This window comes from Suricata suricatta, chromosome X (assembly GCF_006229205.1).
Source record: "Suricata suricatta isolate VVHF042 chromosome X, meerkat_22Aug2017_6uvM2_HiC, whole genome shotgun sequence".
Taxonomy (NCBI): domain Eukaryota; kingdom Metazoa; phylum Chordata; class Mammalia; order Carnivora; family Herpestidae; genus Suricata; species Suricata suricatta.
In genome coordinates, this window is record NC_043717.1 from 43,017,122 (window position 1) to 43,044,617 (window position 27,496).

The 27,496-nt window shown below is 50.0% G+C and overlaps 2 protein-coding genes across 9 annotated transcripts in view; both read right to left on the reverse strand.

Moving 5' to 3' along the window:
- KDM5C (lysine demethylase 5C) overlaps positions 1 to 5,693 on the reverse strand; it is a 35,779-nt gene extending 30,086 nt beyond the window's left edge. For 4 of the 5 annotated variants that reach the window (XM_029929452.1, XM_029929449.1, XM_029929451.1 and 1 more), the window contains exons 1-2: positions 5,038 to 5,692; positions 1,120 to 1,197 (exon numbers count right to left, since the gene is read on the reverse strand). In XM_029929452.1, the coding sequence (XP_029785312.1) occupies positions 1,120 to 1,197; positions 5,038 to 5,187 (228 nt within the window). In that variant the 5' untranslated portion in view covers positions 5,188 to 5,692. Of the gene's footprint in view, positions 1 to 1,119; positions 1,198 to 5,037 lie in introns of all 5 variants that reach the window. The other variant, XM_029929453.1, reaches the window with a different exon arrangement.
- Positions 5,694 to 13,288: 7,595 nt separating this feature from the next.
- The window catches only part of IQSEC2 (IQ motif and Sec7 domain 2), a 78,200-nt gene continuing 63,992 nt past the window's right edge, over positions 13,289 to 27,496 (reverse strand). For 3 of the 4 annotated variants that reach the window (XM_029930149.1, XM_029930152.1, XM_029930150.1), the window contains 10 exons: positions 26,086 to 26,247; positions 25,488 to 25,610; positions 24,348 to 24,514; positions 22,043 to 22,182; positions 21,154 to 21,279; positions 19,016 to 19,115; positions 18,297 to 18,458; positions 16,439 to 16,612; positions 15,904 to 15,953; positions 13,289 to 15,305 (listed from right to left, as the gene is read on the reverse strand). In XM_029930149.1, the coding sequence (XP_029786009.1) occupies positions 14,340 to 15,305; positions 15,904 to 15,953; positions 16,439 to 16,612; positions 18,297 to 18,458; positions 19,016 to 19,115; positions 21,154 to 21,279; positions 22,043 to 22,182; positions 24,348 to 24,514; positions 25,488 to 25,610; positions 26,086 to 26,247 (2,170 nt within the window). In that variant the 3' untranslated portion in view covers positions 13,289 to 14,339. The remainder of the gene's footprint in view (positions 15,306 to 15,903; positions 15,954 to 16,438; positions 16,613 to 18,296; positions 18,459 to 19,015; positions 19,116 to 21,153; positions 21,280 to 22,042; positions 22,183 to 24,347; positions 24,515 to 25,487; positions 25,611 to 26,085; positions 26,248 to 27,496) is intronic. The other variant, XM_029930151.1, reaches the window with a different exon arrangement.

Consider the following 27,496-nt stretch of genomic DNA (forward strand, 5'->3'; position numbering starts at 1 on the left):
GACACCTTGCACAAGCTGTACCTCCACAGATCCATTTCTTTATAAGGAACTTATACCCCATTCATGAGATGATTTTTGCCCTGACCAGGACAGCTCCTAGACTAACCCTAGAACAGTGGTTGGTTCTCAGTGAGGAACAATTTTGCTCGCGGGGGTGGGGGGGGGCATTTAGCAATGTCTGGAGACATTTTTTGATTGTCATAACTGGGAAAAGGTATTACTGCCATCTAACAAGGAGAAGCCCAGGGTGCTAATAAACATCCTACAAAGCATAGGATAGCCCCTTCATGACAAATTACCTGGGCCAGAATGTCAATAGCACCAAGGCTGAGTAACTGTAGTCTAGAAATAAGTAAGCTTTTAGGTCATAAATTTCTAGGAGGGCCTAAAACATCCCCTCCCCAGGGCATCTAGTAAGGTTTATGGATACATAATAATGAGGGGAGAAGGTGGTAACATAGTTCTCAACTGTATCTTCCCTGGGAAACTCCAAGATCTTCCCAGGAACTGGTTTCAAAGTACCCACTCTCATTACCCCCAGGGCATGCTCAAGCCCTTAGTGGAGAACCTCACCTATCCATGCACAGGGCCTGGACTTTCTACACATAAAAAGGAGAGGAAAAGCCTACCTGCCTGACTCCTCTCTAAGTTTATAACCATTCTAGCCTTGACAGATCAGTTCTTGTGTTGTTCCTGCCCTTCAACCTCATGTCCCACCTCACCAAGCCCCATAGAAGGAAGGCAGGAAAGCACAGGGCTATGAATCAATTTGATAATGAGACCACATTCAGCTGGCCAAGCACGAAAGGGTTCAGCCAACCCTCTATTTCTCTACTCAGTTACGATAGAATGGCTGACAGGGACTTTCAGAAGTAGTAAGGGACTTGCTTTAGGGAAAGGGACATCCCTAGTCTTTGAGTTATCATATTGGAAGATGCTAAATGCTCCTGCTCTTGGTTATACACAGAGCTCTAAAGCTTCCTCCATGACCTCCATGCAACTTCACAGAAGAGAGAATACAGGCATAGTCAAGTAAAGCACCTTAGCTCAAGAAGGTATGAGGGAAGTGGGATTGGAGTTCACATATCCACCCCCGCCACCAGCTGCTAGTCTTCTCACCTCTAGTTCATTCAGCCTCTGGATTCGGGGAGTAAACCTGAAGTTGTCCACTTCTACAGCAAAGGGTGGCTGCCAGTCCTGGGGGGTGAGGGGGGGGAAAGGTTACACAGACGGGAAAAGGGAGTTGAGTTATTTCAGTACAGTGCAAGGCCAGAGGGCACCATGAGCAGCTCAGCACCACGTTCATGACTTCCCAGACCTCTGGCCACCCCAGGCCCTTTAACTTGGCAAACACCCAACCCACTACCTGCTCCCCGCCAGAACTCACCACAGGGCCCCCAGAAGCCCCTCAAGTTCATATTCAATGCCCCAAGCATTGACATTTCTCCCACATCACTCCCAACAGTACAGCACCAGGATTTCAAGAAACAGAGAGATGGGGCCCAAAACAGTTGACCCCAAACTCTCTCTATATCCACCTTAACTCCTTGTTCCCCATGTATTGTAGGACACAGTCTGGAAGTACTGGTAAGTGCAAGGATCTGGAGTCAGAAGACCTGAATTCATGTCATAGCTCCACTACTTACTAGGTATGGGATTTTACCTTTCTGAGCCTGTATTCTCATCTGTAAGGTGGGAATACAAATACTTGCCCTGGTTCTCTCATAATATTGATATGGAAAATTAAACTGGTTTTCAAATGAAAAATGTTATCCAAAGGAGTTCTCTCAGTTCAAAGGGCCTGAGACACATGCTGTAGGGAAAACAAAGAATGGGGAGCAAGAATCTGCATCATTTACCTAGTCGGCAAGGCTTCCTGTGGGTCCTCTCTCAAATACCTGTCCAGTATATAGGAAAAGGTGGGGGGGGGTGAGGGAGGGGGAAGGGTTAGTGATGGGATACCCAACCGTGCTGGCAAAGAATGGGAGAATTTGGAAAGAAGGAAGTCACAGAAGAATGATGAAAGGGGGGGGAGGGCGGGGGGGGGTGACTCTGCCCTGCCAAGTTGAGGTTTGCTGTGTCCTACCAAAGAGTAACTGTGGGGAGCCTCTCCCTGATGCCCTTCCCCCCACCCCCCAAACCTCCCATGTAGTCCTCTCCTTCCCAGAGCCCTGGCTCCTGCTGGGGTGGTAAAAACCACCTACAGTAACCTAGACCAATGCCCTCATTGTATGAATGGGGAAAGTGAAGCCCAGAGATGAAATGTGATTTCTCCAAAATCACATGCTGATTTAGTGGTAGAGCCAAGACTAGAAGCCAGGTCTTCTAACCTCCAGTCCAAGGCTTTGTACTACACCACGATACCAGTGTTCATACACACATACATACATATGGAAGTGGGGGGTAGTAAAAGAGAAGAAAAAGCTGTTGGCTTCTTCTGCACACACACTTTTAGAAAAGAGGCCAGAGGACTCTTACTTGCAGGCACACATACTCCCCTTAATCCCACAATCCCCCAGCCGAAGCAGGTTTGCAGCAAACACCTGGGGCTCAGTGAAGCAGGGGCAAATTAAAACAAAACAAAACAAAACAAAACAAAAAAAAGAAAGAAAGAGAGAAAAGAGACTAAAATGGTATGGCTCAAGCCCAGACAAGCTCCTCATGCCCTCTTGCCATCCACCAGCAGGTCACTCCCCTTAGCACAGGCAGAAAGGTACTCAAATCCAAAATTCCAGGAACCCTTCTTTCCTGCTGAATCAAGTTCTGGATAAGAATAAGCACAATATCAAGCAACCAGACAGGAAATGGCAGAACCAAATCCTAGAACAGGAGCTGTGGGTGCAACAGATAGCTGGGGAAGGTCCAGCAAACCTCCCCCCCGGCTCTCCCTAGGACCTATGAGCTCTCTCAATCCTGCCTTCCGTCTCATATTCCTGGGTGCCAAATACACCCATATTATTAGGATAGTGATTTAAAAAAAAAAAAAAAGTTGTCTACTTGATGCAGGAAGCAAGGGCCTTCCAAGATCCCCTGCGTCTACACCAGGGTACCAACACTCTCCTCCCACCCACCTTCCCCAAGAGCAGCAGTCAACTGCCTAGCAATTCAAAGCCCAAATCTCCAATTTCCAAGCACCCACCCATACGCAGGTTCCCACTCTGGGCCCAAGCACCACTTGGGCAAGTGCTTCGAATTTCAGCTAGTCGGCGTAGGAGCAACTCTACAGGAGGAAAAAACTGAACAAAACCAGAGAGACTAGGTATCCTGGATTGGAGGGAAGCACATCATTGGGGTAGAGAAGCACAACAAAAGATGGCCCCCTGCAGGTCTCACACTCTCCCTCTCCCTCTCTCTCTCTCTCTCTCTCTCTCTCTCTCTCACACACACACACACACACACACACACACACACACACACGATGTGTCACTTTCCCCCTTCTTGGTCCCCCAAGGAAGGGCAACAGTACCTACACAAGACCAGCCTGCCCATAAGTCTAAAGCAGAAAAACAGAAATTCAGGCCTCAGCAACCCTTCCGCGTCAGATACGATTCTTTCCCAAATGCCTGCTGGATCACTTCAGGGAGTGCCTCCTTGACGCTGCCTAGGACTCCAGTCTCTCCTTTCTGCAAGCCTTCCTGACTTCTCACTACCTAATGGCATTCCTTCACCATGAAAAAGGATACCTCAGAGATCTGTGGTCAGGCTAAAAATTAGCTTACCCAACACATCCCAGAAGGTCCAACTGAAACTAGCCTAGATCTGTGGCTGAACACCAGAAAGCACCAGGCCTATAGTGCCCTCCTCAGGTGGCAGAGAGGCTTCCCATCCTGTTTCAGCCAGGAGACACCTAATCAAAAACACCCTGTTCCAAACTCAATTCCTGCCCTTGGAATCCCAAGTGGTGACTGAACACACATACCATCATTTCTCCTCCATGCCAGCAAGGTGGCAGCCTATCCTAGCCCTTGGGGGACTTCTTTCGGCCTGAAGTCAGGCCTAGGAACAAAGATATGCCCTTTGTCATTGACCTCTGGAAATCAAGGGTTCTAAAGGAGACAGACTTCCATAGCTCCATTCTGTTTTTGGGAGTCCAAGAATACCCTATCCTCTAGGACCTGCTACATCCTGGGACAAAACAGTACAAATCTTCTGAGAAGGACTCATACCCCACCGCCAAGCCGACTGGTCCAAACCTATTCATAGGAGTCAGTGGGGGGTGACATGCAGGGAAGGATATTGCCTTCAACTAGGAAAAGAAGGGGCCAATTCCCTAAGCCCATCTCAAGGGAGTCAGATAGAACATTCCCTGTGAGACTGATTTCCTGATCTACTAGGGCAGGACATTATCATAGATGGATTGGTCTGACAGGGCGTGAGTAAATATGAGTCAACCCACATAGGAGCAAACCAATGACCACATGAAACGCCTTCGCAGTCACAATAATTACCACTTATCTAGCGCCTACTACACAGACACTCTACCTAGTTTAATCCAATTTTCCAAATAAGCGTTCAGGAGACTCATTTCACAGGCTCAGAGAGATTAAGTTACTTGTCCAAGGTCACACAGCTGGTTAGCTTCACATTGCAATTTTGAACTCAGGTCTGTCTCCCTTTAGAGCTGTGGTCTTTCCACTACACCACATTGCCTGCCTCGAGGGAAGTGATGACAATAAACGGAAAAAAGGCCTTATTTGGTGCAGCCTTGACCTGGGTGGTCCGGGATAACTGAGAGATGTGCAGGAACCTCTCTGAACTCTCCCGGGCCCACTAGGCATCCCTGTTTTGAACCTCACCAGAAATGAATCTGAAAGGCAGAGTGAAAGTGAGGGTGGGTCAGAGACCCAGATCCCTTGGGGGTCTCACACCGCTAAGGGACCCCTGGCCCCATCACCCGTTCTCCGACCGCCACATCCACAAGAGCCCCAGCCACCCCCATTTCCTCACACCTCGAGCTGCCCTCCCAGAGTTCTCCGCCTGATATGCTAGTTCTTCATCCCGGCCTCACCGCTGGCGACCACGGACCCCAGGACTTACCGCGGGTGGGCGGATCTTGCAAATGCCCGACTTCTCGGCGATGGGCCGGATTTTCGCGATGTAGCCAAGAGGGTCTCGGAACTCGGCCCAGCTAGGCTCGAACACCGGGCACTCCGGGGGCGGGAGGAAGTCGTCGGACCCCGGCTCCATGGTGGGCCCTAGGACTGGAGGGCTCGGACCGCTCTTAAGGACTCATGGCGGACACCGCTGTATGAAGCCGAGGCACTGCTCGGGGACTAGGCCCTAAGCTGGGCAGCCGCCGCCCGCCGAGGGCCTTGGGGGGCGTGTAGCTACCGCGCTCCGAGAGGCTCAGGCTGGCGCTACTGATACCGCCTCTTCGTCCTGCCTTGTTCCTTCCAAACTCCGCCGCTGCCTCCCAACTACCGCAGCCTTTACCAACACAGTTACCTCCCAGCCACCGCGGCCTTCATCGCCGCCGCCGCCATCTTGGTTTGTCAGCGTCTCCCCCCGCCTCCCTCACCACAACAAACCGGATCCCTCCGCGGTGTGTCCCTCCGAGCCTCGTATACCTTGCATGAGGCCAAGCTCTAAGAAACCTTAATTCCGTGGAGACTGAGCTGAATCTGCAGACATGGGTTCCCTATTTGGAAGCGGGAACTCAAAAGTACCTCCGAGACTGAGAGCATATAGTCCACCTTGGCGGCGGAGGAGCAAAATTGTGATTAAACTGCCGGATCCTTTTCCGGTGGACCGGCGGCGCACGTTTAAAGGCCAGTGGTACGCATGCGCGGTATAAAGAGAGACCGGAAGAGGAGCTGGCGTTGGTGGGTGGTGGGCCAAAACTGGCTCCCTCCTCTATGACCTCAGCCCTGGTGGGAGCCCCGCCCCAACATTTTCTTCTCCAGGGTCTTTCCGGTGTGGGCCGCAGAGGGCGGCTTTGGGTGCCTGACAGCAACAGGCCTCTTATGCTGGCATGCAGGTTGGGAGAGACGTAGGAGTTCTCAGCTCTAGGCGCTGACACTTCTAGGGCTTTGAAAGAAGGAAGACAAGACGTTGCTCATTCCCTGGGAATTATGGATTTTTGGAACCCTGGGTCCCAAGGAGAGGAAGGAAGTATTTATTTCATCCAGGGTTATGGGTAGAGGCGTCTCAGAGTTTGACCTTCCATTCATAATCCTCAAAGAGTCATTGTCAGTCAGCATTTTAATGAACACTTTCAAATGTTCTGTATGCAATTTAATTGTGTACACATCTGTGAAAGGTACTCCTATAAAATAAGCCTGAGTATATATTATCTTTTAACTGTTGGATGTTTAGCAAAAGCATATTTATCACCTACTAGCACCTACTGTATTAAACACCTACCATTTCTAAGCCTACAGTGACCTTATCAAACATCTGTGTACATGGGTTGTATTTATTGTGTATAGCCCCTGTCATATGCATTTGGGTACCTACTATGTGTACATCTGCTCCTATTGTGTTCATGTTCATTGAGCAGTTTCCGAATAGGTTTATTACAACTACTTTGCGCAGCAAACCAGTACTTTGCCCACACATCAGGCATCTGTTGCATTTGAGGATTATGTTATTCATTGATTGTGGGCCTATTGCACACAGTTTGGACACCTAGTGTGCACATATTAGAGTACTTGTGTAAATGCTTATTTTGTCTTCCCCCATCAGGTTGAATTCCTTAAGGGCAGGGACCATGTGGCTTTATACATCCTTGGCACTTGGCATGGTAAGCAGTAAATGTTGAGTAAACAAAAGAAAAATGAATGCATGTTTTTGAACATCCTTAGTATATATATACTCTTTGCAAACACTTCCTGTGTATATTAAACTTCTGTTATAAGCTTGAATATGTTTGAAGCAGGGAACAGTTAACTGTTCCTAATCACATACCATGTCCCACTTAGGTCCATCATTCTGCCTACTTTATTAGGACTGAGCTAAGGACATCCTATCTGATAGAGCAGTGGACACCAGTAGGGGCTCACACCCTTGGGTCAGATAGGCCTAATTATTTTAATTATTATTAATCTTTGCAATTTCCCTTAACCTTTGTCCTGGCAAAGATGTAGGTCAATTTACCCATTCTATAGATGAGGAACTAAATTCTAGAAAGACTAAACAACTTGCCCATGGTTACACTGGAAGTTGCTACCTCTTGGTCAAATGTTCTTCCTATCATTTGTTCTCACCGGGGATAGGATGGGGCAGAAGAGGGGCGCCTGGGTGGCTCAGTCAGTTCAGCGTCAGACTTCGGCTCAGGTCATGATCTCACAGTTCGTGGGTTCGAGCCCTGCCTCGGGCTCTGTGCTGACAGCTCAGAGCCTGGAGCCTGCTTCCAATTTTGTGTGCCCCTCTCTCTCTGCCTCTCCCCTACTCATGATCTGTCCCTCTGTCTCTCAGAAATAAATAAATGTTTAAAAAATTTAATAAGGATGGGGCAGGAGATGGGTAAGGAGAATGCAGAAGGTGGGATATGTGCCAAATCCTAGGCTAAAGGAGGTTCAGCCTTTCTATCTAGATGCAGCTCAGTGAAGGGAAAAGAACATGAATCAGGAGTCAGGAGACCAGGTTTGGGGTCCCAGATCAGCCTTCTCTGAGGTCCTTAGCCCAGACACCATCCCCACCATCCTAGAAGGGCAAATGGAAATTGCATAGAGTCTTTTAAGCCAGTCAGATTGAATTCATTCATGCACAAATATTTATTAAATTCCTCTTATGCACCAGGCACTTTTCTGGGCCCTGAGAATATAATGGTGACCAAGACAGACATGGTCCCTGCTTTACTGACGCTGACATTCACCAACTGAGATCTGCAGAGTACCTCATCTCCCTTAGCCTTGATTTTCTCACTTATCCAATGAGGCTCTATAATCCTTTCCTCATAGGGTAGTTATGAAGATTAGAGACAATGATAAGTGCCATTCACCAAGGGCTGAGTGCTATGAAATAGGTATTGCTATCCCTATTTTACAGATAAGGAGACTGAAGCTCAGGGAAGTATAAACTTACCAAGTCATATGGCTAGCAAGTGGCAGAGCCAGAATTCAAACCCAGGTCTCTCTGACCACTCTAAACGTCTCAGATGGTGCTCCCCATATCCACTCCCCCAGGCCCAGTAAAGTGCTCAGGAAATGGGTTCCTTTCCCAACCCTTGGGTCTTGCTGGAAGTCAATCTGCATCTGGGCACTGCAGAGTTAAGAATTGAGAAGCACCAGAGAGCCCACCCCGGGCTGGGGGCTAAGTTGGCCTCACCTACCCGCCCTGAGAGAGTCTGGCATGGAGTTAGTGTTGGGCAGTGACTGGAAGCCTTGGCTAGGCTCTCGACCACACTCACCCCATCCATGTGTTCTGGATGACCAGAATGAGAGTGACTTTGTACCTCACTATTTTGATTTGCAAAATTTTTAGGTCCCTTCTAGTGATGTAGGTATGAGCTGTAAGGCCTAACTAAATAGCTGTGGAATCCATCCATCCCCTCCTCATGCCATTTTCTAATCTATCTCCCTGAGAGCCATTATTATCTCTAGCCTGGATTATTAAAAGAGCCTCCTCAAGGTATCAAGGTATCTGTGTGAATTTACGGATATATACATACACATAATAAAACAATATATTCAAAATAATGATAATTCCAAATGAATTATGATAGTGGATTATAACTCATTGAAGAGCGAAATAAAAATTCATGACTCCACACTGATACACGTTTTAAAAAATGAGGGAAAAGGGAAAGCTTTTCCTTAAAGGAAGAATGGAGTAAGAAAATCATCTACAGATGCTCAGACTTTTTCCAGGTAAAAAAGTAAACACTTAGGGCACCTGGGTGGCTCAGTCGGTTAAGCATCCGACTTCATCTCAGGTCATGATCTCACAATCTGTGGGTTCAAGCCCCGCGTCCGGCTCTGTGCTGACAGCTCAGAGCCTGGAGTCTGCTTCAGATTCTGTGTCTCCCTCTCTCTCTGCCCCTCCCCTGCTCACTCTCTGCCTCTCTCTCAAAATAAAATAAAGACATAAAAAAAGTAAACTCTTAAAACACATCTATAACCCTGAAATCTTGGCCCATATGTTGGTTCCCAAATGCCATTTTCCACTAAAAAGGACCAGGGCTCCTTGGAAAAAGTGGCTTATTCTAAGACTGAGCAGGGAAAATACAAAATGGGCCTGGAGCATCTTGTGGTGCCAGAAAATAAGGAAATGCCCAAAGAAAGTTGGAGACCTGCCAAGAAGATACAGGAGCAGCTTGGAGGGCCTCCTTCTGGCCACATCTGGGGCATTTTTGAACATCAAATAATGATATTAATGTGTTATAACTCACTGAATACAACAGACAACCAAGAGTCCATGAGGAGATAAACAAATAAATGTAGAAGAAGGGAAAGCTTTCCCTTATAGTGGAAAGCCAACAATCCATGTCAAAGGAATGACGGCATTCGAAAATCACCATTTGGCCACTTGGAGAATCATCACTCAATACTAAAACTTGTGGGTGCAAGTTTGAGAAGAACAGGATATTTACATAATCTCAATGTAGCTCTCCACCAGATGCTCATTTATTACAAAGGGAAAAACAGTAACTTTACGGTGGGGACATTATATAGGCTATGTTATAATATATACAGGGTCTTGCTTCAGGTCCTCATGAGGCTCCAGTGGAAAAAAAAAAACCGGTTGGCAACAGAGAAATGAGGGTACACTGATTGCCAGCCTTCAAGCTTTGGGATATGCTAATGCCTACCACCAGGGCTTCCCTCCCCCATTCCGTTCTCACTATGCCACTAACACATCACACACTCATACACATAACACACTCACAGGCTTTTGTATACACCGCTCCCTCTGACAAATACTCTTCTTTACCAAGATAACTCCTACACTTGTCTTTTCTTTTTTTTTTTAATTTACATAATCTCTACACCCAACATGGGCTCAAACTCATGACCTTGAGATCAAGAGCCCCACACTCTTCCAACTGAGCCAGCCAGGCACCCCCTGCTGCCACTCACCTTTCAAGACACAGCTAAGGGGCAGTTCCCTCCTTGCCCACCCCCCCAACTCCCACACCAAGTTGGGTTTTTCCCTCCTTAGCTTCCCCCATACGTGCTGTGCTCCCTTCTGGACCTGTACTTATTGCATGGACATGATCCCTGCCAGGCTGTACATTCCTGAGGGTCTTGTCCTGTGCTAATATGGTAGCCACTACCCACATGTGGCTATTTAAATTTAAATTTAAAAATTCAGTTCTTCAGTTGCACTAGCCACATTCCAAGTGCCCAGTAGCCACATGTGCTAGGGGTTACTGTACTGGACAGCACAAATATAGGACATTTCCATTATCACAGAAAGACTTATTGGACAGCACTGGTCTAGGACAAAGACTCTGTGAGAGTCTAGGACCTTTGTCTTTTGTTATGTGTTGTCCCTCCCCATCCACGTCCCCAAAGAGACTGGGAGTAGGACTTTTGAGAGCCGGATAGCCACTAGGCTTCTTGTCTTCAGGCCCTCAAAGAAATGGGGAGGTTGGGGTGCCTGGGTGGCTCAGTCAGTTGAGTGTCCGGCTTCGGCTCAGGTCATGATCTCACGGTTCATGGGTTCGAGCTCTGCGTTGGGCTCTGTGCTGACAGATAGCTCAGAGCCTGGAGCCTGTCTTCAGATTCTGTGTCTCCCCCTCTCTCTGACCCTCTGCCCAAGCTGTCTCTCTCTCTCTCAAAAATAAATAAAACATTAAAAAAATTAAAAAAAAAAAAAAGAAACGGGGAGGTAAGGAGCCAAACTACCCCTCCACAGTCTGGATAGTGAGGTTCCAGGGAGGGGAGGGGCAGGGACAGACCAGTGAAAGGGGGAGGGGGGAACACTGGAAAGAGCTGCAAGAGGTATGAAGAGGTCCCAGGGAGCCCAAAAGCTTGGTACACAGGTTGCAGCAATCAATAAATCAACCAATGCAAAGATACCTAAGCTTTAGCTTGGAAAGAACTATTCTTTCATTGAAATTAACAAAATTTCAGGGTCATCTGTGCTGTGCAATGCTCTGGACAGAGATGATTCAGACCATTGTCACCCTTGAGCCACTTATGGCCTGGTGAGGAAAAAAGATAATGATGAAAGCTCTCAGAGGATATGATCAAGGGAAAGTTTTGTGAGGGATGGGTCTTTTAAGCTCATCTCACAAGTGAGAAAACCATCATAGATATCTGGGAGGGGGAGTATCTTTGGGAGGGGGAATAGGGCCCGAAGGCACAGGTAAAATACAGCGTCTGAAATTTACAGGCCTTTTCGGGGAACAGTAAGTAGGTGGTCAAAGTGTGGGCAAGGAATGAGGATTAGGAGATAGGCTGGGGCCATGTGGTGGAGGACCTCCAATGTCAAGACAAGGAGTTTGCCTTCATTTCTGTAGGTGGCAGAGAACAGCTTACTGTGCGTCTGGCAGGAGGGAGGCATTTCATATGCATCTGTTAACAATTTCCCTGTGAGATTATTATCCTTTCTCACAGGTGGAAGACCCGGGCTCTGAGGGGCTAGATGACTTGCCAAAGGCTACACAGTCAAGTTTGTGACTGAGCCAGGATTTGAGTGCTAAAAGCTAAGCTTTGGGAAGACAAAAACAGCCCCAAGTTAAAGGTGAGAGAATGGGGTGTGACCAAAGGCAGTCCAGCTTTGCCCACCAGAGAGAGAAAGGCTGGAGCACCTGGGCGGCTTAGTTGGTTCAGTGTCTGACTCTTGGTTTTGGCTCAGGTCGTGATCTCACAGTTTCATGAGTTTGAACCCCACAGCTGACTCTGCAGCTCAGAGCCTGCTTGGGATTCTCTCTTTCCCTCTCTCTCTGCCCCTCCCCACTCATGCTGTCTCTGTCTCCTTCAAAATAAATACATAAACTTAAAACTTTTTAAAAATGCTTATTGGATTTCATTCTGGAACCTCTGTGTCTAAGCTCTTCCAACGCTAAGTTTGGGTCCTGGTGGTGGCATCAAATGGTTACATGGCTCTAGCTGCTTCTCTCACTCAAATGTGCATATGAAGAAGAAAACAAATACCTTGGTCCATGCTGCTAAAGAGTGGGGCCATCCAAACCATTCCCTCTTAGAGGCTCTTCCAGACTCTAAGAAAGCACCAAACATATTTACTGACTGCAGTTTCTGGGGACCCTGCTGACCCTAACCAAGAGCCAGTGCTCTGCCCCATTCCTCCCAGGCTCTCCCAAGACCCAGGACATAACTGGTGGGGCTGGAAACATGTTCACTTCATAGGAAGACAGTTTGGGGGAACTGGCCTAGAAGTCAGGAACCCCTATCCTGACTTGCTGTGTGGCCTTGGAAAAGACTTCCCTTCTCTGGACCTGTGTCCTCCTATGTAAACTAAAGAGAATCCAGCTATTTACCATTTAACAACCTAAGTATATACACATAAGAGCTTTTATGATGTATCCAGCCCCTGTCTTCCTGGCCCAGGTCACCTACCCCCCCCACCCTCAAGGACAGAAACGTGGCCAGCCTTGGGCAGTGGGGAGGGCCCCAGAGCAAAGCCAGGCCAGCCACAGGAAGGATAAGCACAAATGGATGGCACAAGAGCAGAAGGAAGTATCCCACTTGTGAAAGGAAGAGCAGGGAACTAACCTCCCCAGCACCTACTCCATGCTGTCTGCTTGACATCCGTTACTGCCATGTCATCATCACAACTCCATGTGGCAATGGTTTTATCACCTCAAGATTTAAATCAAGAAAACCAAGACCCAGAGAGGGTGCTTCTCCCTAGTGTGCATGCCTCAGAAGGGAAAACCCCAGGATTGGAACTGGATCAACTCCAAAGCCCACACCCTTGCTGCTATCACACATTAACAGGTTGGTTAAGGAGCTGAGAGAGGGAAACCTCCCTCATCCCCACCTCCTACCCAACCATAGCATCTCACCCACCCAGTTGCCTGAGCTGCTACTCTTAGCTCCTCACCTCCCTGGGCTAAGGCCTCTCTCTCCAGGGGCTCCACCCTGGGGGAGGGGGCATAAGTAGGAGGCAGAGGCGGGAGGTGAGCACAAGGTCTTTTATGAGGCATCAAATATACATTCTTATATACAAGGAGGAAAAAAGACAATGCCTGAACCCCAGCTCCTCTCCATTCAGCCCCTCCCACTGCTGCCCTCCCCCACCCCCAAGCTCCTGGGTCCCTGGACCTTCATACAGCCAGGGTCTGTCTGTCTGTACTGCAGCCCATGGTGGAAGGGGGAGAGGGAGGCAGGAGCTGAGAAAGGAGCTGGATGTGCGGGGCAAGAAGAGGAGCTGGGGCTTGTAAAAAATATATTTATAATAAATAAACAGGGCTGTAAAGGGGCTGGAGAGGCAGCAGAGATTTTGACGGACAGAAGGACTCAGGCATCCTGGCTCCCAGCCCCTGCTCTGATGGCTTCAATCTGCCTCAGGAAGGACATCTTGGGCTTATGGTGGCCCTCTGGGAGCCTCTCTCCCCAGGGCTAATGCTGGGTGCCCTGCCCCAGCTAGGTGTATGTGGGCAAGATCTGTAAAGTGCATTGTCTTCAGTTGTAGGTGGGGTTGGTGTAAGGGAATGGGGGGGCATGCAATATGGGTGAGGGAGGGCAGTGCCCTTCTCATCCCAGACCTGAGCACTCCCCCCCCAAACCTGTCTGGACTTTTATCAGGATAAGAACATTGCCATGAGAGGCAAGGTCCTGAAGCTGAAGAGGTCTGGGCTGGGGCCCACTGGAGAGAGGACAGAGGCTGGCTCTGAGAAGAAGCACTGCCCATTTGGGGGCCAGCATTAGTGGGGGCCCACCCACTGAGTGCACTGACAGCCCTGTTCCTCTGGCAGGTGGAGAGACACATGAAGGAGTTTAGCCAGGCCCTGAGGTCTGAGAGAGGGCCAAGCCTGCTGAGGTCTGGCCACAACTCTACAGAGCTCTCTCCTAGCCCCATGTGGCTACAGGTGCTCTGGGGAAGCCTCCACCCTTTACTGCTCCTGACACCTGCCTGCCATTCTCTACCAGCCAGAGCTGACGGGGAGCTCACACTGGCCCAGAGGTCTGTGGCCACCTCGGGGATGGGGGTGGGATGGAGAGAGGGAAAAGAGGACGAGGAACTCCAAAAGGTCCTCACCACTCCCCAGAGCTTGAGAGCCCTGCGTCTAGGCTTCAGGTGGCAAGGATCCTTCAATCTGGAAGGAAACCCCATGGCGATTCTTGGGGGTTAGAGGAGGGGTCCCCAGGCAGGGAAAAAGCATGGAGGAGGACATCTCTATGTGTATATATATATTTTGGAAAAACTGGGGAATCTCTTGTGGATTTCCCAGACCTCCCAGGGCCCCGGCTCACTCCCTCTGTTCATCAGACCACCGTGCTGATACGGCTTGGTTTGGCCTTGGGGTTTGTACTGGGTGGGTTGGCCGTGCCAGGGGGCCCAGAGGCGTGCAGTGGGCCATGGGGGGAGGTGGGTGGCAGGGGCGAGTGTGGGGTGTGGGGTGAGGGTGGGGGCAGGGGTGGGTAGGAAGGGTGGGGTGGGATGGGTGAGTGGGGTGACAAGGGTGACTGGGGGTGGTGAGGGTGGGAATAGGAGCCCCCTGGTGGCCGGGATCCAGGGCCCCCAGTAGCCCCTGCTGCTGGCATCATCTGTGGGTGGTGGCTGAAGATGAAGTGCTTGGGGCCCTGTTTGTGGGCTGGAGGGTGCTGGGGGGCAGGGCTGTACAGGGGCAATGGAGATGTGGGCTGGTGCAGGGGGTGGCGGCCATGTGGAGCAAACTGAGGGTGTCCTCCAGCCCCCCGTCTAGGAGCCCTGCCTGGCCGGCCCAAGGTATAGTGCTGGGGGCCTGGGACTGGGCCATGGGCATGGAAGTGGCGGTGTGGCCCCACAGGGGGGGCTGAAGCGGGAGGTGGTGGAATGGAGCCCAGCTGGGGCAGGGGCGGGGGCTGCTGAGGAGGTGGGGGGAGAGGAGGTTGCTGGGGTGGGAGGTAGGGTGGCGGGGCAGGGCCTGGTCCTTGGCAATACTGGGCATGCAGGGCCTGGAGTTTGGACTGCCCATCAGGCAGCACCCCCAGGCCACCGTGGCTGTGACCATGGTGGTGGTGGTGGTGGTGGTGGTGGGTGGAAGAAGCAGATGAAGAGGAGGCAGAAGCCTGGCCTGTTGGCGGTGGTGGCATCTGGAAGGGCCCCTTGCCCCTCTTGCTTCCAAACAGGGAGCCCAGGAAAGATGAGGAGTTGGAGACGGGCCTCTGGCTCTTGTACTCCTCTGGCGGCGGGGGTGGGGGTGGAGGTGGCATCCTCTGGTGAGGGCGTGGACTGCTAATAACAGACCCCTGGAAGCGGGGAGGGGGGAAAGTCAGGCCAGTCTTGACTTCCTAAACCCCCAACCCTAAACTCCACCTGGTCCCTGAGGGCTGGAGCCAGGGAAACAGGAACCCCCATGGCATAATGAAAACCAGTTTAATGGTCCTCTACTTATACATGGAGCTCCCCAGCTTGCAGAGCTCCGCTGTCACATCCACTATCTCATCTGAGCCTCTGCTGGGAGAGGAAGAATTAGTAGTACCTCCTCCTCATCCCCATTTTGCAGGCGGGGAAAATGTTAGGCCCAGAGGCACAGAGTGACTTGCTCAGGCTCAAAGAACAGGACTTGGAGGTGAGAGCCTCTCATGGTCCAACTCCAAGGGCATCTCTATTCAGAGTCGGCCCTGGGGTTGAGAGGGGCTAGGGAGAGTGGAAGACAGACTGAGAGACAGGCAGAGTGAGGACAGACAGAGTTGAGGACAGATGGAGAGAGTGGTTGGCTGGGAGAGGCAGCCTCGAGGTTCCCATCAGGGAAGAGGGGGAAGCATCAGGCCCCCTCCTCCTCTGGGGCTCCATGGCAGGGCAGGGCTCATGCAGAGGACGAGTGGGGCAGGAGCTGGCACTTACTTCGATGGTGCTGTCCAGCGATCCCACGCTGTTACGCCGCCCCCGCTTCCCTGCACCCACAAGCAAGGAGCCCAGCGTCAGAGCAGCAACCCCCTCTCCCCACCCTGCTGGGCTCCAGAGCTGGGCACCAGACCTGGGCCCCTCCCGGGGACAGACACCCCTATTCCCTTTCCACCATTGAAGAGGGGAAGGTGGAGAGGAGGAGAGCTGGAAGAGGAGGAGTGAGAGGAGGAAAAGATGGTGAAGGAGGAGAGGTGGTGCTGGAGAGATAGAAGAGGAAAGAGAGGAGAGGTGGAGCAGTGAGGGGGGCGGCTGACTGTGGCCCCACTTCACACTCCCTGGCCCAAACTCTGGGCTCCACCTGATCTGACCTGGCTCCCAGGCCCCCTGCAACACAGCACCCGGGGCTCTGGATAAAAGACCAGGTGCATGCAGGTGTGGTGGGTACAGGAGAGGCTGGCGGTCAGTGATAGGAGGCAGAGAGGACACCCGGTCCCACATCTCCCCAGTCAGGGCAGGGGCCCCAAAGACTTGCCTGCATCAGAGAGGTCTCGCAGGGAACTGCTGAGCGCGCCCCGTTTGAGCCCATCGCCTGCCCCATATGTGTCCTCCAGGCTGCTGCGGGCCAGCGTGCCATTCACTGAGTCCTTGGCCCCTCCGGGCTGTGAGGCATTAGGCCGCATCATACCTTTCTGCTTCTCTAGCTCCGCTGGGTGGTAGTGGGGGAGATGGGGAGAGAAGGTCAGGAACAGGAGTGAAAGGCCACCTGGCTAATTCCAGCCTTCCAGCAACCCTCCCCATCCCAGCCTGCTCTGTCCCCAGGCCTTCTGCTTTGCCCCCGGGACAGAAGGCACATTCCCCCCAAACCTCAGCTCCATCTCTGAAGCCCCCCACAGTGCCCAGCCCTGTTTGTCACCATCTCCTCTGGCTGGGTTTTCCCTCTGTCCCTCTCTGCCCGCTCCTCCTGCTCCTCTCCCCTTCCTCTCGCCCTTCTTGTTCCCCCCTCCCCTGCCCATTCTGAGTCTGGTCTCCCAAACCACCCCTGCCCTTCAAAACAGAGCTTCACAGTGGCTCGCTGGTCACAGCAGGGGCAGGAAGGCCCTTCTAGTCTATGGCGAAGGACAATCCTTCCAAAGTCCACTCAGTTCTCAGCTATCTTGCTTCAGAGCAGACGGCTCTTGGAAGGACAGGAACAGGAAACCTACAGGAATGGAATCCTCTACTGTATGCCAGCAGTCTGCTGGCAGCTATGTGTACCTGATCTCGCTTAATCTCACAACAGTTCAGAGGGAAGGATCATCATCCACATTTCCCAGAGGAAAAAACTAAGAATCCAAGAAGTCATACAGCTGGCCCGGGGTCATACAGCTGGAAATGGGGGGAGGAGAGCTGATATTCTGGAAGCAGGTCTGCCTGAGTCTAAAGCCTGTGCTCTCCAGCCTCCTTACACCCTCCCACCCCACCTCCCTGAGGACGTCATGGAGACTTCTGCCTACTGCCTTCCCTTAATCTTGGTATGCTCACCCCTCTCTGAATGTCCCCTGGGTCTCAAGGATCTGGTGAACTGAAATGTGTGGACCTTGCTTTGCTGAGTAGAGCAGACCCTGGAACAGTGAAGGGCTCACCAAGCAGCTGTCAGCTGCCTCAATTTCTCTCTGTGTGTCTGCCTGTCTCTTTCTCCTTAATACCATGTTACTTAACTGTGACTGCTTAGCCTGGGGAAGAGAAAACTTGGAGGGCATTGAGTAAAATGAGATGTAATCCCTCTTTTCCCATTATATATGCTTTAAACGACCTGATGTGGCCTCTGATGGCCAGAAGGATGGGTGATGGGGACTAAGGTTCGGAAGCGAAATGTGGGAAGAGGACAGGAAAGGGGAGGGGAGGCTAGGAAGAGGAATCACCTTTGTTGCACAACTATGATGTTCAGTGCCAGGGTCCTATTAACATGTAGGGCGTCTCATCTACCTTACCTCATTGAATCTCCACAACTGTGTAAGGATATTTCATCATCCCAATGTCATGTATGAAGAAACTGGGGGGGGGCTCAGAGAGTTGGGCAATTTGCCCCAGCTTACCTAGATAATAAGTAGCATGCCTGGGATCTGAAACTAGAGTCCTACCTCCAATACCCTGATGCTTCTCCCTGCTGCCTTTCAATAGAAAGAAGAGCTGGCTCCTAATTAGGGCTTGGAATAATTATCTGAAGTTCAGAGGTAACGAGCCCCTTGTCCCTGAAGGTATTCAGGCAGAAGCTGAAGGTTCCTAGAATGGGGGTAGGAAGGTTGGACAAGCTAACCCTCAACTCTGAGGTTCTCAGAGACCAGGGATTCTGGGTGTCTGAGGGGTAGCATATCAGGAAAAGGGCCAAGAGGCACAGCCAGGCTACTCACATTCCACGCGGTATTTCTCCATCTCCTGCACTTCAGCAATGGACTCCCGCAAGTCGGATGTGAAGCGTAGCCGGTCCTGGAGGCTGGGGGCATTGAAGATGATGAGGACTTTGCGCTCCCCGCCAGGTACTGCAGACAGCAACTTGATCCCAAACTGGTAATCTGGTGGGGAAAGGGGAGGTCAAGCCGCCCTGTCGGCACCGAAGCAAGGTGGCTCATATGTGAATGAGTTTTTCTACTCTCAACTCCAATCCAGCCTCCTCTCTGCTCAGCATCCTCATCCTTAGCGGCTTCCCTTTGCCCCCTCACCGCCAAGGCCCCCAAACTCCTGGTAGTCATGGCCCTGTTATTCCCTCTACTCCAGATGGAAAGGCAAACTGCACTGTGGCTCTCTCCAACCCCTGACTTCACACCTCTGCCTCTACTCACATTGCTTCTGTTGCCACCTGACAGAGCTTCTCTGGCTCAGTCCTTCAAAGCACATCTCTTCGGCCCACCAGAAGTTCTGCAGTTCTCTGCCAGACTGTGAGCACCCCTGGGTACAGACCCAAATCATACTTCACCCTGGCCTGCCCTGCATCCTGAGACCAAATAGGTGCTTTGGAGACCTTAGTCTGGTTGTAAAGGACTCCAAGAACTGGAGGTTGGTATGGATGAAGGATGAGCACGGGGGCCATGGAATAGACTTTTAGGATGCTGGAATCCAAGAAGGGACTCACATGAATTCTGGAAGAGCTGCATGTGCATTTCCACCAGAGGAAAGGACTGACGGAAGCTGTACGTCACCAAGATCTTCTTCTTCTGGAAAATTTTGGTGACCTTTGGCAGAGGGTGGGAAAAAGACAAGAGGCAGGGATTAGGGTAGGGAATTTCCACATGACACCTATTTCTCATAGCCACCCTCCCCTCCCACCACCACTGACAGACATATACACACAAACACACATACCCACAAGTTGGGGACAACTAAAGAAAGCTTGAGGAGCAGAATGGGAGAGACGGAAGAAAATGAAAGTTCCTGATGTAATGACGATTCACAACAGGCATTTGAGATTTTTATAGGAAGTAACCGAATACTCTCCAGAAAGCCTGTTCTGACACCTCACACGGACTCACCCACCATCCCATCTTTTCTAAGCTTCCAGAGTGCTGCTTCAGTGCCTTTCACCACCAGGCTTTAGGTGAGCGCTCTATCTGTGTGATCGCCCCCTGCTGGACCAGGAGCACCAATAGGAGTCTGGTTGTGTTTCTTGCCTACTCCCATGGAACTGGGCAAACAGTGGCAAATGTTAATGAACCAATGTCTAGAGTTAATGAGTCTTCCTCTCAATTGCCCAAGGTCTTTATCAAGTACTTGGGCACTCTGGAGGTTGTGAACACATCAGTCTACAAAGTGGTGTTTAAAAGCAAATTACTTGATTTCAGGATGGGTTCTAGTACATGGTTATGCAGAGCGTTTTGTTAGTCCTTCAGACTGTGAGCTCCTGAGAACGAGGACTGACTCTCACTCATCTCTGTGAACCCAGTGCCCACAGGTGTCAGTGCATGACAGATGCTAAAACATTTACTCAGCACCTATGTGGGTCTGGCACTCCTCTGGTTTAGGCTATTCCACATCTGACTTCTTAACTGTATCCTCATGAGATAGGGATTTGCCCCACTTCACAGAGAAGTAAATTAAGGCTTAGAGAAGGCATTGGAGGGTCTTCATCTAAAGCAGCAATTCTCGGGGCACCTGGGTAGCTCAGTTGGTTAAGTATCCAACTTTGGCTCAGGTCATAATCTCATGGCTCATGAATTCAAGCCCCATATTGAGCTCTGTGCTGATAGCTCAGAGCCTAGAGCCTGCTTCAGATTCTGTGTCTCCCTCTCTCTCTGCACACCCCTCAAAAAATGAATGAATATTAGAAAAAATAAAGCAATAATTCTCAACTAGGGTTGAGTTGGATCCCCAGGGGACATCAAGCAATGACTGGAAACAGTTTTGGTTGAAGGAGTGCTACTGGTATCTACAGGTAGATACCAGAGATGATGCTAAATATCCTCCAATGCACAGGCTAGCCCCCACAACAGAGCGTTATCCTACCCCAAATGTCAGTAGTGCCGAGATCAAGAGACCTGTTCTAAAGTGAAGAGCATGGGGGTAAGGGGGAAGACAGGTCACTGTCCTCAAATCACTGAGGAGCTGTCTCAGAGCAGGAGAACACTCATTCTCTGTGATCCCAAGGGCCCAGGGAAGATGACTGGAGGAACCCCATTGGGAACCAGATTCTATCAATCAGAGCTGTCTAACCAAGAAACTGGCTGCCTAGGAGAAAGGCACTCTTCGGTCTCCACAGTCATGCAAGCAGGGGGCCATGCAGGAAGTTGGTTTCAGGTAAGAGACTGGACAAGAGACCCTGAAATTCTCTTGTACCAGCATAGTCCTTAAGAGTCCCAGCTCTAAAAGATACACATCTACAAGGGTGATGAGCTTGGTTTTAAGAATCACTTCAAGCATCCTGACCACCTGAAGGTTTCAGAGGGACCCCAGGGTCACAGGTTCCCTTCCTTCCAGCCCTCTGGGATATTGAGGTGAACAGGGATGCTTCCTACCACTTCCCACACTGTAAGTCTGTCAACTCCCCTCCCTGGTCCTCACATTTTCTCCCTCTGTGCAGCTATCACTCTCTCTAAATGGATCCGAAAGGTAAAAGAGGGGCAGAGATGGCCTGTGCCTTATCCAAGACTACACATACCACATGATAAAGCGCGTCATCCACCACACTTCCACCCACCAGAGGCTAACATGGTTCACACAGACCCAGGGTCCAAGTTCACCGCCTCCCTTCCATTTCCTCCCCTACAATGCTCCTACCACAAGGAGATCGTTGAAGAGGAAGACTTCCCGCTGATGCAACCCTAGCCTCTGGGGGCGGTTTGGATCTGGCACCTCGTAGAGTTGACAGCAGCAAACTAGTCGACGGTGAGGAAGAGACAAGACCTAGATAGGCATGAAGAAATAGGTGTCTTCAAGGCTAGTCACACCGGCTTCAGGTCTCTGGCATCTTATCATCCAACCTCAAGAGAAAGTTTACTCTGATACAAGGAGTCTAAGCAACAAAGGCTTAGGCTTGCCTTTGTCCTTGGAGCTCGCTTGTCTAGAATGCCTTTCTTGCCCAGTTCTATATTCCATTCTTCCTCCAAATCCCAGTTCCAGTATTTTCTCTTCCAAGAAGTTGTTCCTGATTTTCCGGAACCAGAAGTGACCTCACCCTCCTTTATGCTCCCTCAGACTAACTATAAGGCAGAAGGGCTGTCAGACAGACCACTCCCAGCCTGTGAATACCTCCAAGGACAGAAACTATGTCTGATTCATATCTGTGTCCCTACTCCCTAATGAAATGCTGGGCTCTGTGGAAAGGCATCCGTAAATGTTTGTTGAATAAAAGACTAGAATGTGTTCTTGGTTTTGCTTATCAGTTTACTATTAGCTTGGCTCCTCACCTGGGTTGGAGAGGCAAAACCAGGGGTGAGAAGGATGCCAATATTTATATAGCACCCACCATGTGCCTTGCAATGTGCTAGATGCATCTCCATAAGAGTGTCTCACCCTGCACCACGCCCCCTGAGGACTACATTGTCGCCTACTCCATTCAGCAGGAGAGGGAAGTCTGGGGCTCAGAGAGGGGTACTGACTTACCTACCACTCAGAGGCAGAAGCAGACCCAAACCCTGTCCCCTCTGCAGCCTCCCCAGGCACTGACCGGTTTCTTGCCGACAATCATGCGCTCCACGGCCTGCACCTGGGACACATGGTCATCATTGGTCCGCAGTTCACGCCCCTGGATTCGCTGGTAGATGCCCACCAGGAGGTCTCGAGGGATGTCTTCACCATTGTCAACCCCTGGGTAAAGGAGTAACACAGGGGCATATTGCATAAATGTGAGGAGTGGGTGGCAGGATTTCCCCCAAATGCCCCACACCCAGGCATGAGTGCTAAAAATGGCCAGGACTAGAGGGAGTGGGCACCCTCGGTCCCTTAGTCAGGACTGGACCAGAAAAGATGTCCTTCACCAAGCAACTGGATGGCCAGTTGCTTTCTTTCCCATGGCGGGGATTTTTCCTAAGCCACTCAGAGCACACCGTGATTAAAATCAGATACCCCCTTTCTAACTAGCAAAACTAATGTTAAATGGTATACCTGGTGTTTGTAGGAGTGCAGGAAGTAGGCACATATATTAACAAAACTGTTTTTCAAAGGTAGTTTGGCAAAAAAAAGCCTAAATATTCCGTGATTTTTCCTCTAGGAATCTGCCCTAAGGCATTACTCAGAAGTATGTGCACAGATGTATGTACAAGTGCTTCTTACAGGAAAAACCTTGAAACAACTTAATTCTCACAATAGAGAGATAGTTAAGTAAAGCTGAGTGTATCCATTTAATAAAATAATTTACAGCTATTAAAAAATTGGTGTTTACAAAAAGCATTCAAAAGCTCCTGTAGCAAGGCTAAGTGGAAAGGGCAGGATAATAAAGAGCAGGAGAGAGAAGGGGGGAGTGAGGGAGGATGGTTGAAATGAATGAATGAATGAATGAACGAACGAATGACTAACAGCAGGATTCTGGGAGACAGCTCCAGATGGCCTCTGATCTAACTCCCTCCTCCCAAGTCTACCATCCTTCTTCACTCCTGACTGTCTGCTGAGTGAAACCCACTCACTCTTCCCTCCAAACCTTCTGCTAGACAAAATGTCTTCTCCTTTGGAAATGCCACACCTCCTCCCTGGACAGGTGCTAAAGGAACATGCTTCATCACACCGCCTTTTTACCTCAGCTGCCAGAGAGCTTAAGCCCATCCACTGTGCAAACCCTGCCGGTCAGCCAATTCGTCTTATCTGTTTGTTTTTCCTCATGTCTATTTCCCTATTTCGTTTCTGTTTAAATAATCCTAGCATCTGTGCCATTTTTAGGAGGCTGCTCTTTGGTGAGAGCCAGGGCTTGACATCAATACAGTAAACCAAGAAAAAAGGGCAAGGTGACACCTTCCACCTAGCAGTCAAGGCCTTTGTATTCTCCAAACAACTTTTCCTGCTGTTGTTATTCAGTTGTTTAATGTTTTTTTATGTTTGTTTTTGAGAGGGGTGGGGGAGGTACAGAGAGAGAGGGAGACAGAGAATTGGAAGCAGGCTCTGCCCTGAGAGGGGAAATGCAATGTGGGGCACAAACCCATGATCTGGGAGATAGTGACCTGAGCGGAAGTCGGATGCTTAACTGACTGAACCACCCAGGCGCCCCTGTGCCTTTGTTATTCTGACTGCTAGGTAAGCCTCCTCTATTGCTATTCTGTTGTAAAAGCCATGCCTTCAAGGCTCACCATAAAATGAAAATACTTCTTCCTCCAGGAAGTGTGTTGAAGGTGGGCTCTCCCTCCTCTGAGCTCTGACTGTACTTTTGGCCCATCTGACATCATGGTTTGCTTTTTCTCTTGTGTTGGGTATCTGGTACTATAAGTCAGTCTGTCCCACAAACTGGGAGCTCTCTCGAAGAAAGGGACTATGGTGTCCTTAGCACCCATCACAGGGCCTGGCACACATGAGGCACTCAAGTGTCAACTGGCTAGCTGGCTGGCTGGCTGGTCAAGTGAATAAACGAATGTATGGATGGGGGAAAGGGTATGTAGAATAATTAAAATAGCCTTTATGGGCATAAATAAAGAGGGGAGGGAAAGTGGGGGTACTGAGTGAACGGATGCATAAAATGACTGAGTGGATTAGTGTTAGCTCTGTAAGAGCCAGGGCTTTTATCTCTCATGCTTAGTGCTGTAACCCCAGAACCTGCTCAGTCAGTATCTGGTGCAGGCATGAGAATATGGACAAACAACTATTTGAGCGAATTAATAAGTGAATGCCCTGGCAATGTCCAGCTTTGGCAGAAAGTGAGAGAACATCACGGGTAATTTTCTGGGGAGCAGATGTGATCTCCCCGCTCCTTTTCCAGCCCACCCCCGCCCTGCCCACTCTCCCTTGCAAGGTGAAGGACAGGACAAGCGGCTACAGATGTCTGGGGTCACCTCTCAGGTTCTTGATGAAGTCATCTAGTTTCATCTTGCGTTCAGCCTTGACGCTGGGACTGTACATGTCAGTATTGAGGAGGATGATAGCAAAAGCGAGGATGAAGATGGTGTCTGGGTTCCGGAACTGGCGCACGAGGGCCGGGTTACAGACACAATACCGCTGGCTGCAGGGCAGGATCGGGGCCAGGGTCAGGCACTAGGAATCTTCACCTACCCACCATACCCTGCCCCAGCCTGGTACCACCAACCTTCTCCCCCAAGAAATATTCCCAAGCCCTTGGGGTATGTCCTGTTTCTTTAGCTTCCCCAAGGCTAGCGCGTGAAAATCACAACCACTACCTTTTACAGAGCTCTGCCTACGGACCTCCACACATTGTCTCATGTAGTCCTATCACAATCCTGCAAGATAGCTATTAGCAGCCACATTTTACAGAGGAAGTAATGATGCCCAAAGTTGAGAGGTAACGTGCCCAAGGTAAAAGGCCAGTAAGTGGTGAAGACAAGATGAAAATCCATATCTTTCTGACTATAAGGCAAATCCTTCTCCCATTAAGGGAAACAAGTTCTCAGGAACTCTTCTGATTCTCTGCTCGATACCCCAGAGTGGTAGAACTGGGTTTTATGTCCAGTCTGCCTGATCCCCAAAGCATTAATAGTAGAGGATACGTCAAAGGCATTGGGTCATGGAGGCAAACATAAATTTGAGTTCAAATCCTGGCTCCATCTATTATTCACTGTATGACACTGAGCAAGTTACTTAACCTCTCTAAATTTCCAATATCTTATCTGCAAAATGGGAATAAGAATAGAATCACCTAATAGGGTTGTGGTGAGTGTTTGGTGAAATAACCATGTAAAGTGCCCAGCTCAGCATCTGATACCTGGTAAACCAGTGCTCGACAAACGCCAGCTGTTGTCGATGCTGTTATCATCCACTGGATGCTCAAGTCCCAGATGCTGAGCTAGACACCTTAGGCACACTACCTCTGATCCTCACAACTGCCTTGCAAGATGGGATTTATAATTTCCAGTTTCTGGTGAGGAAAGTCTAAGGCTCAGAAAGGTTACTTGTAGACACATACTATACTGCCCCCCAAAGGAGGGAAGGGCAGCTTCGGGAGTGGGAAAAAGGCACACCTGAAGGCTTCAATGAGTCGCTCCACTTTCTGGGCTTCGCCTTGTACCCGGATATGGGATTGGAACTTCCGGAGTGCATCATCCAAATCCATGGAGGAGAAGTCCATCTCATCCACCACACAGCTAGGAAGGAAAGAAGCGGGTTTGCCACTCTCAAATCCTCTGCAGAAAACCTCTGACCTACCCTGACCTGCTCAAATGGACAAACACTCCCACTGACAGACTTCCAAACTCTGGACCCAAGGCCCTACCAAGTACTTATGAGGATGGGATGTTTGAAATTGAATCCATCCCAGAAAATCAAGGCCAGACACATGGTTACTAAGGGTCCTTTCCATTGACCCGCTCATTTCAGAGATAGGCAAACTGGGGCTCAAATTAGGTCATAGGACAAGCAGGACCACCCAGAGGACATTTAGGAACAGGGCTAAGAGAGACCAGACCTTTTTGAAGTAGAGGGGTATGGGAGCAGGAAGGTCTCTTCATACTGTTTTGTAAAGTTTATCTGAGCAAAAAAGGACAGGCGGCCCACTTCCTCCCTCCTGCCCTCCTTTTCCAGGAATCCCTGGCCCGGTCTGCCCCATCCTGGGGTCCTCACTCCAACACATCTCTGTTGAACTGCTTCTGCCGGTTCCCTAGGAATTCCCCTATCATCTGCCGGCTCAGGCCTTTCCGTTCCAGGATAAAGTGAGCCACTCCCACCGGTGTGTCGGACAGGAAGCCCCGCTCGATCAGATACTGGATACCCTTCTCTGGCTTCCTGTAGAAAGAGGGGAGGTAGATGAGGTGATTGTCTTCCTAGAACTCAGCCCTCAGTCCCACTTCTTGAACTAATTTTGGGCCCAACCAAAATTGGTCTCAGAGAACCAAGGAAGGTGAATATATAACTTATTTCCAATCCCTTCATGGTACAGATAAGAAAACTGAGGCCTGGGGCGCCTGGGTGGCTCAGTCGGTTAAGCGTCCGATTTCAGCTCAGGTCATGATCTCACGTTCGTGGGTACGAGCCCCGCATCAGGTTCTGTGCTGACAGCTAGCTCAGAGCCTGGAGCCTGCTTCCGGTTCTGTGTCTCCTTCTCTCTCTGCCCCTCCCCCTCTCATGCTCTGTCTCTCTCGGTATAAAAAATAAATAAAACATTAAAAAGAAGAAAACAAAAAGAAAACTGAGGCCTAAAGAGAGGAAGCCACTCTCACAGAGCTTCTGAATTCCAAGGCATACCCAATCAACACTTTCATTGGAGCCAATCACTCAACTGGAGCCACACTACAGCAGAAAGAAGACTAAGATTGAATGAGACGCAGCTGCTCTATGCCAGGAGCTTCAATATTCCCAGCAGCCATTGAGGAGTCTGGGGAGAAGGCCTGAGCTCCAGGCTAAGCCCTTCTCTCCGAGTCATAGAGCTTCAGAATAGGAAAGTGAGGAGGTTTCTCTGTCTGCATCTCACATCCCACCCAGACAAGGTATTACCCAGCCTCTGTGAATGTTCCAGTAGACAAGATACACCCTACATTCCACTAGGCAGAATCTGGGTCTGAGCTATCCCATATTCAGAACCCCAGGGCCTTAGAACTCCATGGGGCTGGAATTTGGAAGAGACTTTGGTGCCAGAGGAGTTTCACATCTGTCACTTGCCAGTTGTGTGACTCAGGGCAACTCCTTTTATTTCTCTAAATCTTAGTTCCTTCCCTATAAAACAGGGACACTACTTCCCACCTTCCTGAGCTACTGTGAGAAGTAAATATAGGTGGCAGTGTCTACTAGGCTATGAAGACACAAGGCATTTCATTTCTAATTCTCTTCTGACAAAATGTCACACTTCCACCCCACCCCTAGCACCTGGCATAAGACCAGGCACCTAGAAAGAGCTCGGTCATGAGCACTCCAGCACTCCACCCTGTCCCCGCCCCAAGGCCTGAATATGTAAACCCTGCTCATCAAAACTTTTTTAAAAGTTTGTTTTATTTATTTTGAGAAAGAAAGAGTGAGGGGGAAGGGGGAGGGAGGGAGA